The 17978-nt window shown below is 42.7% G+C and overlaps 1 protein-coding gene across 1 annotated transcript in view; it reads left to right on the plus strand.

Annotated features, from left to right (window-relative positions):
• The first annotated feature begins 13014 nt into the window (after positions 1-13014).
• The window catches only part of ESAM (endothelial cell adhesion molecule), a 69833-nt gene continuing 64869 nt past the window's right edge, over positions 13015-17978 (plus strand). Inside the window, exon 1 of the mRNA XM_075280090.1 lies at positions 13015-13535. Within this exon, the coding sequence (XP_075136191.1) occupies positions 13469-13535 (67 nt within the window). The 5' untranslated portion in view covers positions 13015-13468. The remainder of the gene's footprint in view (positions 13536-17978) is intronic.

A 17978-nucleotide genomic window follows, 5' to 3' on the forward strand; every position in this document is an offset into this window, starting at 1 on the left:
TGTTATATGTACTCCCAATCTTCTGTGTGACTAAGGCAGCCATTCTCTTCTCAGGTACAATGGAGATCCCTGGGTCTCTGGAGTGTTAGTGCTTCCAGCGGAAAAGAAACTACTATTTACTAGGCCACATTCACATGGCAGCAGGTTTGTTAAAGGGAATTAGTCATGGACAAAATGACATCTTTAAGGCTAAGACCCCATGTAGTATCCCGCAAGCAAGTGCTGGCATTTCCGTAGGTATTATTGACAAGCTGTGGTTTTCAAAACCACATTGTGTCCACTGCGGTGTTTTTGAGGCGGATTCAGCGTCAAAAGGTTCACCAAAAAACTCTGTATGCATTAACCCTAAAACAACCCTATTAACATGAATTCAACTGAGCTTTTAGGTGTAGAAATAACTATAATAAATCTGCGTCATTACAAGATTATGCATTAAAGAGGACCTTTCATGGGTTGGGGCACAGGCGGTGTTATATAACACTGGAAAGCCGACTGTGCTGAATTCAGCGAACTGTCGGCTTTCCCGATATGTGCCCGGATAAAGAGCTTTCGGTGCCGGTACCGTAGCTCTTCACAGTCAGAAGGGCATTCCTGACAGTCTGTCAGGAACGTCCTTCTTCACAGCAGTAGAGTGTGAGCGGGGAGGAACACCCTCTCCCTCTGCTCACAGTTCTCGTCCATAGATGAGTATTATCAGGAGGGGAGGGGGTGTTCCTCCCCGCAGTACAGCGCTATAGGCGCTGCTGTGCAGATGGACATTCCTGACAGAGTGTCAGGAACACCCTTCTGACTGTGAAGAACTACGGTACCGGCACCGATAGCGCTTCACCCAGGGCACACATCGGGAAAGAAGACAGTGCGCTGAATTCAGCACACTGTTGGCTTTCCAGTGGTATATAACACCGCCTGTGCCCCAACCCATGAAAGGTCCTCTTTAATGTATAATCTGTAAGATCTTGAAAAAGAAGTAAATAAGTGATAAAATATTTTATTTTTTTGGTCCATAGTTTAGCAGCAGCATCTTGCATGGATTGTCCCACCACCAGTTTTACAGGGGTGGGATAAAAACTAATGCTGAGAAGTTCGTGCTGTATGATGACCCTTGTGCATGTTTTGACAGCTTGGCCATTCTTTATACAATTATTGGCTTACTTTGTGCCAAAATTATATCCTCAGCACTCTTAGGTGGCGCAGTTATTGAGTGCTTGTATGAAATATAATAGGGCCTTTAGTTTATACAATGATAGTCAATGTTGCTGAATGTTCTTTTCACTTTGCATTTTGAGCTGCAACTCCTCCATCCCACCACCAGATGGCAGGCACGCACCTAAATTTAGGAGTAAGACTGATGCGTTGTCTTGTTTAGCAGTGATGGCAAATAAGTGCTATAGTACATATTTCCCCTCAAGGAGTCACTGGTTTATGGACCCTGTGCTCTCTCACTTCCTGTTATGAACTGCTATACGTTTTTACAACCAGGCACTAGCCACACATCTAGTAATATCGCACACAAAAATGCAATGTTTAGGGGTCTGTGGAAAGCTGGGTGACTGTCTAAATTCCCCACAGTTGCTGGCATTAGTCATTTTTAACTCCCCACAAGGGGGCATCCTTATCTCCCTTTTTCTATTCATAGCATTTTGAAAAAAAATAAAAAATTGGTATAGGTTCAATTGTGGCTTTAATGTCACCAAGGCAGTATGTTCCTCCATCCTATATTTCCTGGCATCTCAGATCTGATATATATATATATAGATATATATAGATATAGATATATATATAGATATAGATATAGATATATTTAGATATAGAGATATAGAGATATATTTGTAGAGCTGCTAAGAATTGCATGTTTTGGGGAGCTTTGTGAGAGCCGCGTATCTCTAAGATGTTCCATGTCACTGCCAACCAAATTGACTTCCTGCTCGGTGTTACCTGCTGCACGGTGGATTTTCATACAAATGTAACAGAACTAGGTTAATGGCCTCATCGTGTAGAATATTCAGCAGAGGAGTAAAACGCGTTTCAAGATTTCACCAAGAGGCATTAATGTTATTTTACTGAACTAAATGGGACTGAAAAACCTGAGATATTTATCAAGTGCAAGGGAGAAAAATGACAGCTTCTCTCTTTATTTTTTGTGTCCCCTGGAGAGTGGTGGTGGGGAAGGGGGTGTTATGTGTGGGCTTGGCCTGGATACCATTGATCTCTCTTACAAATGGGTAGGGACGTTGCACAGCTCCCCACTGCTGGCTTGCTGACAGTTTCCCTTTCATTCTTGCATATTGATCTGCCTCATCTCTCATGCAGAGACTTCTCTGAGATCTCAGACCCTCCTCTCATTACTTTAATGCAGGATTGCCCCTGATGACTGCTGTGAGTCTAATGATGTGTTCCTTATACAGAACGTGACGTTTTTCATGAACTTCTTTCAAGGAGACGTCCTTTACATCTTCCTCAGAGGCAACTTCTGCTGTAAGAGCCTCAACTTCTTCCTTCCAGGCCCTTTGCTCTCTTCATGCATGGCTGCCCACCCAAATATAATGAGGCAGTATTTAAGCTGAGGAAATTGGGTTATTGTGTTCATGGATTTTTTATTTTTTTTTAAATCCTTTCTTTATCTTGGACCTTTTTGTGAAGAATCTTCCCTGAGTGTTAGGTTTTGCCAGACAAATATTCCATTCGAAGTATCCAGTCTTAGATACTGTTCTGCTCAATTATTTTCTTTTCCATAGCACAGGAGCATCTGGTAGGTGAAGTGAATACCATGCATGATTTGGTGGAGATGGAGTTGGTCAGCAGAAAGGATACCAACATCAACTGCAGCCTCCAAATAAAGTCAATAATTATTAAATGATATTGTATGAATAACAGTCAGAGCTTGTTGTGGATCTATGTTCATAGAATTTAGGAAAATGTAGACGTGATATCATATAAAAATGTTATGTTCAGCCAAAGTCCATATAAAATCTAATACAGACGATTTCTTCCAGCGCTTACTTTTTGTTGACTGGTAGGTGAAGGTTCTCCATAAGACATTTGAGGGTCTTGTTTGGATTCTTCTGTTTCCGGGGCATTAATGCCTTTAACTTTTTTTTTTTTTTGGTCTGTTCCACTTGTACAACCTCATCATAATCGCCCCGAATTAGATTTTGTTTTCCAGTGCCTGTCTGACCTTGGTCGTCTCCTTTCCACAGTGCAGGATGAAAACTCTGCAATATGGCTTTAGCTCTGTACTTGTCAATGACATAATAATCACTTATACTTATCAGCCAGAGGCGTAGTTAGTGAGGGGACAGAGGGGCGGTTGCCCCAGGCCCACTGATTCTGTAGGGACCACCCTGGGGCCACCATTAATGCTTCACTTTTAACTAGATCTGTGTCTGCAGACACTGATCTAGTTAAAACCCATCCTGTCTTGTAAACCACAAGCCACTTCAGGCCTTTGGTTAACAAGACACCGAGACTAGACAAAACACATCTCTGCACAGGCCAGAGCGATGACGTCATAGCATCACACCTCCTGCACTGAGACACAGATGTCCTTTGCGTGGACCCTGCAAATAGAACATAGGATCAAGAAGAGGAGGCAGCGGCTCCATTCACCAAAGGATCCCAGGTAGGGGAGTATAACTTTTTTTTTTTTTTCTTTTTTTGCGCAGTTGTGGGTGTTTTAATAGTATAAGGGGTCGTTAGGAGGGGGAAATATAACGGAGGATTCATTAGGGGGTATTATGATAGGTGGTTCACTTATATAAGGGTTATTAGGGGGCATTACAAGGGGAGGGAGATCATTTGTATAAGGGGTTATTAGGGGCAAAGTATTTATGTCGGGGAATCGGGGGCATAATATAAATTTAATTAAAGCTTGTGCTTTATTAAGGCTAAAGTCCCAAGTAGTGGGCCACAGCAAATAGGCACTACAGGAAAAACCTGCAGCGCTTTTCTCTGTGAACTTTGTTTCCATTATACCTATAGGGAAATCACCAGCATTTCCGTAGGTATAATTGACATGCTGCGATATCCAAAACCACAACGGTTTTTGAAGTTGCAGCATGTCCACTGTGCAGATTTTTCCGCATTGTGTGTATGGAATTCGTTAGAATCCCATCCACTTTGCAGGAACTGTAAAACGCTGCATTTTTTTCACTGTGTTTACACTGTGGCCACACCACAGCATTGTTTTTCACCTCATTTTTATTGATCTATCCTCAGACTAGATCATCAATAAGAGTTCAGTGATTCCCCACTGATCAGCTGTATGAAGGGGCCATGGCGCCTGTTTATATCACAGGCTGTCTGTCCACGAAAGTGGAGCTCCCATGTGGAATAAGAGTGGCATCTTTGGAAAGTGTAGAAGCTGCTCTACAAGGTATTGTCATTAGTCTGGTACTGATCTTCCTGCTGACACTCACTAGTCCGTCATTGGGCCTCAAATTTACATTTAACCAAATTTAACTACAAAAATGCTGTTTTGCGCATAGCAACAACTTTAATTTTTCCAGTGGCTAGGTGCTGATTTGTTGCTATGGGCAGCCCCAAAGTGGGTTTTTTTTTTTTTTTTGATAAGTGAGGAATTTGGTGAGTATATAAAACCTTGTGAGGAGAACTGACAAACGTTTATCAAAACTAGGACAACTGGACCATCTAAAACTAAGCAAAATTAGTTCTAACAAATGAGACCACACATAACATGTCTCTGCTAGCTATGTAGCGTGTTGTGTACAGGTTCAGTATGTATGGCTTATTATAATTGGTCATATGATTTTGTGGTTGACTTATACAAAATACAGAAGAAATATGCTAACATCCTAAAAATATCAAACAAACTACTAATGATGCAGGGGAATTCCTTCTGTCATACGACTGGCAGGAGTATAGTAACTGGCTCAAAATGCTAAACAGCAGTTCTTAAAAGAATACAATATATCACGTAATGTGTGTGTCTGTCTCTAGCAGAAGGGTGCCTGTCTGGGGCAGTTACTGGATGTCAGGAGGAGGTGAGATGTGATCTGTAGACTTGTCTAATGGTAACTTTCCTATCCCATCCTCTGCTGGTTACATCTCCTATTACTTAGTAATGGCTCAAACCACACAAGGGCTGCAATGTCAGAGGCTCAAGTGTAAATCAGATAATGAACAAAGGAAGAAAAGTATCCTGATTTTAACCCCATGATATGGCTGAGAGTATCCTAGAAATATAGTACAGGTTGGGTGGAAAATGTGCTGTTGTCTACCTGCAGATTAGTGACTTGTAGTTCATTATTGTGTCAATGCAACTAAGTCCTACTAAACTTTATATACATGAGAAAATCTGAAGTGTAAAGCATGGTGGAGAAATAGAGCATCAACAATCCTCTAAGGAGACAATAATTGGAATTGATGATACCTCCGCCTTCTAGAATAAGATGCATGCAATTGGAATAGTTGATCAGATGTGTGTCATTATGGAGTAGTGTTGCATTGTAAAGCATAGGAGAATAATGGCCCAGCAGCTGAGCTTCTCATACTGTCAGGCTCCAATGGCTCCAGCTCACTTGTATTGTATTTTTCATAGCTGTATCCTATTGGACCAGGACTGCCTACATTTTAGGGGGCATTTATGATTTCTAGAGGAGTTTTTCTGTATAAAGGTCTATAAATATCCTGCACTGGGACCTCCGTCATCCGAGGCGCGATTACAATGTTCTCGTATTTGTTTTCATTGTAAATGTTGCATTTCCTCAGAAAGAATTGGACTTTTGGGAGGTTCAGCTGAAAGGGGAAGGAAGTCTGGAGGAAGTGAAGGCTGCTTGAGATAAGGAGTCTCTAAAGTGGGGACAGACTAGATTCCAAGGAGGTTCCTGCTCTGTAGACAAAGACGTTCTTACCAACAATGCATGATATGTTTCCTGTTTTTTTGTGCTTTGTAGAATCTATATAGTAAATTTGGAGTAGGGGATTTATGAGAGAACATGGGCCTTAGTCAGGTGTGTTAAATCACTTGAGTCTGTGCTAGAGCTGGGGGAAGTTTTAGTGAACCACACTCAGATTATCTAGAGATTATTCTATAGTAATCTATGTTGCATTCACATGAACTGCGTGGATGCTTGTTCTTGAAGTTGTAACCTAGATATTGATAATGTAGATATCTGGAACGAAGAAGAATTTTGTGGTGAACATCTGCCACAGAGTCCACTTTAGTTTCTTGCCCTTTTGGCCTTCACACCACTGACTAGATGAGCCTAATCTGAGGATGTTCCATGGATGCTAGATGGAGGAGGGCTCTTGTTTGTTTTTCAGCGTCCTGCTTCAATCTTTGTCTTCCATTGAAAACAGTGGGCGGCGGAATCGGAACAATTTCTACCACTGTTTTGGGGGAGGAATCTGCTGTATGATGAGCCCTAAGTATTTATTCACTCAACCATGTGCTGTCTGGGAAACATGTCCTGGGCTAACCACAGTTGTATGAGATGAAATTCATCACAGTGTGCTATGAGGCAGTGAGCTCCCATGTGGCTGGATTACAGTACTGGAGTACAGTACTAAACTCTCAACTTTAACCCATCACTCAGGGTTACTTGCATTTTATATGAAGGCATAGCTCTAGCTATATGTCATCACTTTATAATCTGTGATTGTCTGATCTGAGACCCCCACCAATCTTAAGAATGAAGAGGTAGCAGCGCTGGTGTAAACCTGTGTCCACTTCAAAGTTTTCCCTGCACAGTGGCAATCCTGGTCACCGCTATGCAGGAAATTACTTCATGTCCCCTGTCACTTGTGGCCTCTTTATTCTCAGATTCAGTGGGGCCCTAAAGGTTGCATGTTCACCGATGAAGCGATGGCATGTATGCAATTATTACATTTAAAAAAAGGGAATAGCCTCTTACTTCACTATTTATATGTACGCTGCTTCTGTAGTAAGTACACCTCTGCACCTAGATCTCTTACTGTCTTAATGTAACTGCTGACTTGGACTTGTAGTTCCATAGGAACCTGAGAACCACAACAAAAGGAGATGAGGCTTCTTTCCCCATATAGCATTTATGGCTATCTTGCTTGGGACTGTTGTCATTTTCTGTTCACTAATAAAGCTACAGATATTTGATTGTATGGATTATTTTTTTGTCCTTAGAATTTCTTTTTAAATGCAGCCTGTGGAAGGTGTGGAGCTTCTGAAATATTTCCACCAACGACCTCAGTTGCACCATGCACTGCTACTGAAACTGCCAGTGTTACCTGTGCTGAATATTTAGATTTTTTTAGTGCATTTGTAATTTATGTATCGAGGAGCCTTTTGTGTGATACTAGTTTCACAAGACTTTAGGTGTTGTGTGATAGGTAAATGCAGGAAGAAGTGTAAGTAAAACACAAAGCAGTTCTCTGCCTGCTCGAGGCTTCCTATGTAAATACAGGTAAATATAGGGCAGATATTATATAAGACACTGAGGACAATTGATCAATAGAATGGGTGAAATTAAAATGGACCTGACCAGTGTAATAAATTCTTCTGTTCTGCATGTTAAACACAACAGTGGCCCATATTTACTAAGAGTTATTCGGTGTAAGTGTAACTTAAGTCTGAAGGTACATCAGATTTATCATACAGGCTCATGCTGGATTGTAAATATGGTTTATCTGGTATACGTATATACTAGTGTATAAGCCGAATTTTTCAGCACAGTTTTTGTGCTGAAAATGCCCCCCTCGGCTTATACTCAAGTCAAGCAAAAAAAAAATTTTTTTTTTTTTTTTTTTTTTTTTTTTTTTTTTTTTGAGGGGAAGGTCTGTGACCAGCCGCAATAGTAATGTATAGAATCTCCCATAAAATAGTGGGGGGAAAAAAAGAAGCTTTAAAAAAATAAAATAAATAAAAGTTCTAAATCACTCCTTTCCCTAGAATACATATAAAAGTAGAAAATTACTGTGAAACACATACACATTAGGTATCCCTGTGTCTGAGAGTGCCCAGTCTGCAGTGCTGCTGTTCTGTTGGGAAGGGGTTAATAGGAGCACTGCAGCCAGGCTGAATTCCAAGTGGGGGGGGGGGGGGGGACCCAGTCCTCAAGCTCAGGGAAGGGGCAGACAGACAACCAATACACCCCCTCCCCTTTCCCAGCACATACTGTATCCAAAAACTCTGGCCATTTTAATTTTTGAAATTTTCCAGTACCTGCTGCATCACCGATGAGTGCCGTGCAACGCTCAATGGTCCAAATGGATGGAGTGGAGGGTGGCTGGTTGATGGACGCCCCATGCAAATACGGCTACGGTGCCAACAAGGAGGAGGTGGAGTAATGTATTGGGCAGGAATCATGGGGAGAGAGATTGTCGGCCCCTTTAGGATCCCTGAAGGGGTAAAGATGAACGCCATAATGTATGTGGAGTTTCTCAAACAGCACTTCCTGCCATGGCTCAAGAAGAAGAACCGTGCATTCCGCAGCAAGATCATTTTCATGCATGATAATGCACCGTCGCATGCTGCAAATAACACATCTGCATCTCATGGCTGCTATGGGCATAAAAGGGGACAAACTTATGGTGTGGCCCCCATGCTCCCCTGACCTCAACTCCATTGAGAACCTCTGGAGCATCATCAAAAGGAGTGTCTATGATGGTGGGAGGCAGTTCACATCTAAGCAACAGCTCTGGGAGGATGTTCAGTCCTCATGCAAAACAATTGAAGCAGAAACCATCCAAAACCTGACAAATTCAATGGACAAGAGAGTTCAGAAGCTCCTTTCGAACAAGGGGTTCTATGTGCAAATGTAACATCACCTAGAATAAAGTTTTCACTTGAATTTTGTATTAACCTGCTAATGCTTAGAATTTCACAAATGACCGTTTTTTGTTCTTTGTAAAAATAAAAAGGTTGAAAACTCTGCTGTGCGTAATAATTTAGAACATGCATTTTGATTGCATTTTGTGTTTTTTGTTTTTATTAAAATATACTGTTATCATAGGGCAGTTTGTTCAAAAACCTTTCAATTGTACTCTAATAGTTGATGACTGGAAAATTACAATGACTGCAATTCATATATGTAATTTTTGAAAATATGAGAAAATATTATTTGCATAATAATTTGGAACACAATGTATGTTGAACAGAAGGTGAGACACTCCTTGGCAGTGCTGACGTGTAGAGCTGTAACTAGGTCAAGGACAATATATGTCCTTTATGTCCCACTGGGACAAACCAAACTTCTATAGAGACATCCTATGTAGTCAGTTGTTCGTTGCTTATCTGTACCATCGTCCATCCTCTCGTAGTATCAGCTCCATCAGCAGCAGCATGAGCTGAGCAGCAGCTAATGGAGTGGTGGAGCCATAGTTACCCCAAGGAGAACTTACCTGTCCACCCAAAATGTGAAGAGACTGACCTTTTGTCAAGATGAATCTGGCGTGGATCAGCCAGGATTTCCACCCACCTATGCCTCATGCATCCGATTAAATGATCCATGCTATCTCACCCAAACCTTGACAAAAGAGACTTTCTTCTGGCTACCTGTCTCAGCTACTATTCTGATGCTGCCACCTACGTGATGCTACATATCGTATGCCAAGTGCTCCTTCTTACAGCCACTATAGTCAGCGGGTTCTGTTCTGTGCCACTCACCTCCTCACTCTGTCACCGGGCACTGTATGGCCTCCTAAGGCTGCTGCTACCTCCACATTGTGTCACCTTTCCACTCTGTGGCCTCCTCATGCTGCTGCTACCTCAACACGATGTCACTAAGATGCCCTCTCAACTCCATCTGGGGGATCTACTTGTCTAAGCGTTTAATAGAACAGGTTCTGTACACATCTCTGTGGAATCAGCAGGCGAGGGTATCCAAGGAGTATGGTCTTACACTCTACAGTAGGTTCTTCGGCCTCTGCATGGTTCTTTATCTGAGAAGTCGGACATCTTCTCTTGCGGACAGGGAAGGACGGGCACGGAGTGCAAAAGAACGCACCCGATGCCCATTCAAGTGAATGACAGGTGTCACGGACACATCTAGTGTCCGCTCCTAGTGTCCGTGACAGATTTTGAGCGGACACTACATGTCGGACACCGACGGTAGTGTGAACGCTCCCTTACTGTAGTACAAGCAATCTAATGATCACATGTTTCAGCCTCTTAGGTAGATTAAAAAGAATATGATTTAAAAAAATGTAAAAATTCAAATCACCCCCCTTCTCTGGAAAATATAAAAAGAGATGAAGGTAAACCTATACATATTAGATATCCATGTGTCAAATTGGCTGAGCTGTAAAAATATAGTGAGCACTGTAATAGATGAATTGTCTTTTTACTATCCCAGAAAAATTGAATGAAAAATGTGCAAAACATTGGACATTCTCCAAAATGATATCAGCAAAAACATCTTGTGCTGCAAAAAAAACCTTACATAAGTCCATAGACTTATAGAAACTTGCATGTGGCAGCATATGGGAACTAAAATAAGTTGTGTGTTTTACAAAGATTTAGATTTTTGTGAAGGTATTTAACTTTTTTTTTTTTAACACTCACTGAACCAAAAAATAAAAAACACAGTTGCAGGTTGTTTTTTTTTGTTTGTTTCTTTACCTATTTCCATCCAGTTTTTAATGTTTCTCTGACTTCTCAGTCCATTGCACCATTATGAAGCGTAATTTGTCCTGCAAAAAAAAAAAAAAAAAATACTATGATATTTGGCAGCCAGGACTACATCTTGATACACGGTAACAAGCTCCAGAGCTCTAAGAACAGACCCTACGACAGAGGGTTTTTTTGATGTTAGTGGGCGTCACACTTGCGCCCGTGTCCGCCCTCTCAGTCTCTGTCCTATTCCCCAGAGAAACTACATAGGGGATGGCTTCCCGGCATTCAATTTTAAAACCCATTCATTTGAATGGGTTTTTAAAGCAAAACACTGGGGTCCGTATGCTACCTCTCCGTGGGGAAACTGTATTTTTTTTTTTTTTTGGCCAGACATGCAGGACTTTGTGTCTGGCCAAAACAGATTCCCTACGGAGCGGCTGCATATGGACGCCAGCGGTTTGCTTTAAAAACTCATTCAAATCAATGGCGGGCGGACGCAGGTGTGAGCACCCCCTTAAAGTGATGAGAAGTAGACCCCCACAAGTTGAGACTAAGAAAGTTGCAGAACTTTTCTTTGGTCAGTGACTAAGTTTCATTTACATGGGGCTGTTTTTCTGCGGATGCAAGGTCATTATGTTCTAGGGCAACATGGAAGATCCATCATGTGACACTGACGTAAAGGGTTAATGCTGGACCATTAAGGAATGTCGGTCATGTTTCCACAATACAGGGGAAAAAAATCATTTCTAAAAATATCATCCATGAAACTAGCGCAGCTGTACAGGATTATTAATGGATCCCTGAGCCCTGCCTGTTACTGTCCCTGTGACAGGAGACACAGGAAGTCACATACTGACTCTCCGGCAGCCGGGGCTGCTTATCGGGGGCTGCTGAGCTTCCTGATGCCCTGTTAGCGGAGATTCTCCTGCCGACACCTGCTGCTGCACCCATGCCTCAGGCTGGTCACGTGTTTTATTACTTCACGCGTCAGCCGCCAGAGGGAGCCACCAGTGCGTTCTGGGTTGTGTAGGGATTCTCCGCTATTTCTGCTGAGTCTTTCAGGGCTACTGCAGCCATGGTATATACTGACAGCTAGTGCTGGGGACACTGCAGCCAGGGTATATACAGACAGCTAGTGCTGGAGACACTGCAGCCAGGGTATATACTGACAGCTAGTGCTGGAGACACTGACACTGCAGCCAGAGTATATACTGACAGCTAATGCTGGGGACACTGCAGTCAGGGTATATACTGACAGCTAGTGCTGGAGACACTGCAGCCAGGGTATATACTGACAGCTAGTGCTGGATACACTGCAGCCAGGGTATATACTGACAGCTAATGCTGGGGCACTGCAGCCAGGGTATATACTGACAGCTAGTGCTGGGGACACTGCAGCCAGGGTATATACTGACAGCTAGTGCTGGATACACTGCAGCCAGGGTATATACTGACAGCTAATGCTGGGGACACTGCAGTCAGGGTATATACTGACAGCTAGTGCTGGAGACACTGCAGCCAGGGTATATACTGACAGCTAATGCTGGGGACACTGCAGTCAGGGTATATACTGACAGTTAGTGCTGGAGACACTGCAGCCAGAGTATGTACTGACATTTAGTGCTGGGGACACTGCAGCCAGGGTATATACTGACAGCTAGTGCTGGGGACACTGCAGCCAGGGTATATACAGACAGCTAATGCTGGAGACACTGCAGCCAGTGTATATACTGACAGCTAGTGCTGGAGACACTGACACTGCAGCCAGGGTATATACTGACATTTAGTGCTGGGGACACCGCAGCCAGGGCAGGTAGTGACAGAAAGTGTAGGGGAAACTACAGCCATGGAAAGTAGTGACAACTAGTGGCTGGGGACACTGCAGCCAGAGCAGATAGTGACAACCAGTGCTGGGGACACTGCAGATAGGGCAGGTAGTGACAGCCAGTTCTGAGTATATTGCAGTATATTCCAAGGATAACAATAATAGGAAGGAATTGCAGCACTCCATAGTTTTTCGAAAAAAAAATAAAAAATCTGTTTAATTCACCCGAACATGTCCTACTGAGTTGGACCATTGGGTAGTGTTGCTGATTTCTTCACTGGTATATTTCAGGTGTGACACAGTCTCTCATTGCTCAGTGCTGAGTACAATACTGGGCTGGAACAGTCTGTCCTATCCCACTCCTCTGTATATTACAGGGGAAGCACAGTCTGCTTGCTCTGTGCTGAGTACATTATACAGGGGAAGTACAGTCTCTCCTATCCTAAAATATTTCAGGAGCATCTCAGTCTCCCCTCTGTGACTGCTTGGTAGCTTACAGGGCTGGCACTGTCTTATCTCTCTCAGTGCTGAATATACTCCAGGGGTGGCACTGTCTTTTATCTTCCACTGCTGAGTATATTTCAGGATTGGCACAGTTTCCTCTCGTAGTGCTAAGTGTCCAGGGTTGGTACAGTCCTTCCTATCTTAGTGCTGAGTATACTCCAGGTTTGGTACAGTCTTTCCTCCCATAACACTGAGTATACTCCAGGGTTGACACAGTCCTTCCTATCTAAGTGCTGAGTATACTCCAGGGTTGACACAGTCCCTCCTCTGTCAGTGCTGAGTATACTCCAGGGGTGACACAGTCCCTCCTCTGTCAGTGCTGAGTATACTCCAGGAGTGACACAGTCCTTCCTATCTTTGCTGAGTATAGTCCAGGGTTGGTACAGTCTTTCTTTGCTCAGTGCAGAGTACAGTGCAAGGCTGCTGGTGACAGTGTCTGGGTGTGACTTGCTGTCAGGAGCTGTCACTGGGCTGCAGGTGTCCCCTTACTCCTCCTCCCCCTGCCCCACTTCGGATTCTATTACAGCAGCTGTACAGGGACAAGAGCAAATCAATTCCGAGGAGCGGAGGCAGCGCAGGAATCTTTCGGCATCATGAGGATTATATGGGGATCATGGAGGCGCTGGCTCTGGGTGCTGGGGGCTCTGCACCTGCTCATGGGTGAGTCACCTCAATACTTCAGTGACTACTGTATGGTGCTGGATATCTGTGGGCACCTCACCTGACTGATCCCTTAACCATTTACTGTGCCCAGCCCCAGATGTGAAGCCTCTGCTGTTTCAGGGACCTGCATATAGTTGCAGATGATGGTTTAAGGCAGTAACCTGCAACTTCAGACTCTCTAGATTAGTTTAACTACAACTCTCAACATCACACATTGCAGGCCACTGAAATATGTGGTAATGCCCAGGTTACCCCTCATAGTCATAGGATGGGGTCAGATTATGTACAGATGGGGTATTGGCTAGGAAGTGTAAAAAAAAAAAAAAATATATATATATATATATATATATATATATATATATATATATATGATCTGTATTATAAAGTTATATAGTGACCATGTATGACAGGCTGGGAAGGGGCTTGTGATTTGTGTGGGGATCAGGAGAGATCAGGCAGATCTTGTGCTGAGAGGATTTCAGGATCTATTCCTAGTTAGTTTATTGGGTCTTCCAATGTATAATCTCCAGTGATGACTCTAGAGCCATAATAACCAAGTGTCATAATACAGAGGCTCAGCCAGAGTAGGGGCTTCTAGGAATCATGATAGTGATAAGACCCTGTATATAAAGAACATAGTGACAGTGTGACACTGTATACATAGAGAGTAATGTCCTGTGTATAGTGACAGTATAATGCTGTATATACAGAGAGTAATGTCATCTGTATAGTGACAGTATAATGCTGTATATATAGAGAGTAATGTCCTTTTGTACAGTCACAATATAACACTGTATATACAGAGAATAATGTCCTGTGTATAGTGACAGTATAATGCTGTATATATAGAGAGAGTAATGTCCTGTGTATAGTGACAGTATAACACTGTATATACTGAGAGTAATGTCCTGTGTATAGTGACAGTATAATGCTGTATATAGAGAGAGAGTAATGTCCTGTGTATAGTGACAGTATAAAACTGTATATACTGAGAGTAATGTCCTGTGTATAGTGACAGTATAATGCTGTATATACAGAGAGTAATGTCATCTGTATAGTGACCGTATAATGCTGTACATATAGAGAGTAATGTCCTTTGTATAGTGACAGTATAACACTGTATATACTGAGAGTAATGTCCTGTGTATAGTGACAGTATAATGCTGTATATACAGAGAGTAATGTCATCTGTATAGTGACCGTATAATGCTGTACATATAGAGAGTAATGTCCTTTGTATAGTGACAGTATAACACTGTATATACTGAGAGTAATGTCCTGTGTATAGTGACAGTATAATGCTGTATATACAGAGTAATGTCATCTGTATAGTGACAGTATAATGCTGTATATACTGAGAGTAATGTTCTGAGTATAGTGACAGTATACTGCTGTATATAGAGTATTGTCCTGTGTATAGTGACAGTATAATGCTGTATAGAGAGAGTAATGTCCCGTGTATAGTGACAGTATAATGCTGTATAGAGAGAGTAATGTCCTGTGTATACTCTCCATATAACGCTGCATACATATAGAGTAAAGTCCTGTGTATAGTGACAGTATACTGCTGTATATACAGAGAGTAAATGTCCTGTGTATAGTGACAGTATAATGCTGTGTATAGAGAGTAATGTCCTGTGTATACTCTCTGTATAACGCTGTGTACATATAGAGTAATGTCCTATGTATAGTGACAGTATAATGATGTATAGAGAGAGTAATGTCCTATGTACAGTCACAGTATAACACTATATATAGAGAGCAATGTCCTATGCGTAGTTACAGTATAATACAGTATATATAAAGAGTAATGTCCTGTGTATATTTACAGTATAATACTATACATATAGATTGATGTTTTGTGTACAGAGACAGTGCAACACTATTGTAATTCAGTTTACTTGTAGTAGTAAGATCTCTGCTTGCTTTCATGAATGACAATATTAGCATTTATATGCAGGTGGTGAAAAAACAATTATCAAGCCCTAAAGTCCCAAATTCTGGTGTAAATTTATCAAACATTATGACTTTTGGCAACTTTGGTGTAAATTGTGGCCGCATAGACACCAGCAAAACTAACTTTGAGGCTCCGTTCCCACGGAGTAACGCGCCGCTCATTCTGACACGTAAACACGTGTCAGAGTGAGGCGCTTCCAAACAGATCCCATTGACTTTAATGGGTGCCGGCTTACACGCGCTACCCATTGAACTCAATGGGTGGCTTTTTTACCTATTGCTTTCAAAGTGATACGCGAGTATCACCTAAGGGTCCTTTCACACAGTGAGGCCGGAGCCCCACGAGACGGAAACATCACGATTTACCCACGGGGGAAACGCCGCAGGAAAAATTGCGGCATTTTACAGTACAGGCAAAGTGGATGGGATTCTAGCGAATCCTATGCTCACTTTGTGGTAAAAACCATGGTGTGAACACGCCACGATCTCCAAAGTCACTGCGGTTTTAGAAATCGCAGCATGTCAATTATATCTACAGAAACGCCGGCAGTTTCTCCATAGATATAATTGTAACAGAAAGTCTGCTGAGGAAAACTCTGCGAACTTTTTGTTTAAAGAGCTTCAGGAAGAACTGCGGTGCGTTGCCGCCGTGGTTTTTCCCGCAGCGCTTTATTGTTGTGAGTCATCCCGTGGGGCCTAAGCCTGAAACAGGAATTCCTCTTTATTTTTTGGCTGCTATTTTCAAATCACAGGCTATCCACAGCAGAATGCCCCTTAGGCTGAGGACCCACGTTGCAGAAACGCACCTTTTTTTGTTGCAGATTTTGTTGCAGTTTTTTTTTAACCAAAGCCGAGAATGTCTACAAAATGAATGGGGACTATATAGAAAGCTCTTATATTTCTAATTCTGCTCAATCCACTACTGCTTTTGGCTCAAAAAAATGCAACAAAATCTGCTACAAAAAAGTAGTGTTTTTGCAACATGGGGCTTTAGCCTTAGGTCGGGGCCCCATGGAACGTAAACACCGCAATTTGCCCGTGGCGGAAACGCTGTGGGAAAAATCGCGGCGTTTTACAGTGCAAGCAAAGGGGATGGGATTCATGCGAATCCCATCCCCACTTTGCGGAAAAGATCGCAGCGCGGACACACTGCGATTTGCAAAGCTGTTGCAGCATCTCAATTATATCTATGCTGGCAGCTTTCCCGTAGATATAATGTTAAGAGAAAGTCCGCAGAGGAAAACTCTGTGAACTTTCTCTTAAAAGCACTGCGGGAAGAACCGCAATGCGTTCACGCAGCGGTTCTTCCCGCAGCGCTTTAGTACTGTGGATACGGCCCGTGGGGCTATAAAAAGTTATAGAACCTTTCATTTACCATACATTTCTAGCCTCTGGGTGCAACCCTTTCAGTGCCTGCAACTATGAAAGTTTGCTTGGTGGCTGATTAGATGATGTAGGCCCAGCAACGTATCATAGCACAACTCTGAGCTCCACCCAGAGATTTTCAGCATTTTCTGATGCTAAGGGCTCGTTCACATCTGCGTTGCCCTCTCCGTTGTGCAGGTTTCCGTTTCCTGCATAAAACAGAGCAGGATACGGAAACCTGCAGGAGGCTTTCTCACCCATTCATTTGAATGGGTGAGAAAGCTGTCCGGCCGTGAGCGGCAGTGAGCGTTTTGCGCCCTCCGCCGCGAAACCGGGTTTTGTAATCCGGACACAGAGTTGGACATGCAGTACTCTGTGTCCGGATTTAAAAATCCGGTTTCGCGGCGGAGAGCGCAAAACGCTCACCGCCACTCATGGCCGGACCCGGTCTGTGCTTTGCGTCTTCTGGCATGCAGAAGACGGAAAGCACAGAACGGAGACCCGATCGCAGGTGTGAACCTAGCGTAAGGCCCCACAGTGTCCAGCAACAAAAAATCATGGCAGGGAAAAACTGAGGTGGCAACACATCACGTTTTTTCCCACAGCACTTTTCACTGAAAATATGAAGAGGTTTTCTTAGCGGACTTTTTGCTTCTAATATACCTTCTATTATACCTACATGCTGTGATTTCCAAAACTGCAACGGTTTTGGAAATCACAGTGTGTCTTATGCGCATATTTTTTCACAAATCCCATCCATCTTGCTGTCACTTTAAAATGCTGCATTTTTTTCTGCAGCACTTCCGCCAAATATGGCCAAACAACAGCGATTATGTCACATGGGGTCCTGGGCTAAGGCCCCACATTGTGGAAATGTGGGGCCATTTTTGTTGTTGCAGATTTTGCTGCATTTTAAAGAGCCAAACCCAGGACTGATTACAAAAGGAGTATGAAATATATAGCAATTCTCCTTAATTCACTCTTGGCTTTGAGTCAAAGCAACACAGCAAAATCTGCAACAAAAAAGCAGCTTTTCTACAACTTGGATATTTAGCACTAAGGTATACATTATATTCACTTTCCTTTCTTGGATGATTGGTCTATGAAAGGTGTTAACTA

Source organism: Leptodactylus fuscus, chromosome 6 (genome assembly GCF_031893055.1).
Source record: "Leptodactylus fuscus isolate aLepFus1 chromosome 6, aLepFus1.hap2, whole genome shotgun sequence".
Classification (NCBI taxonomy): domain Eukaryota; kingdom Metazoa; phylum Chordata; class Amphibia; order Anura; family Leptodactylidae; genus Leptodactylus; species Leptodactylus fuscus.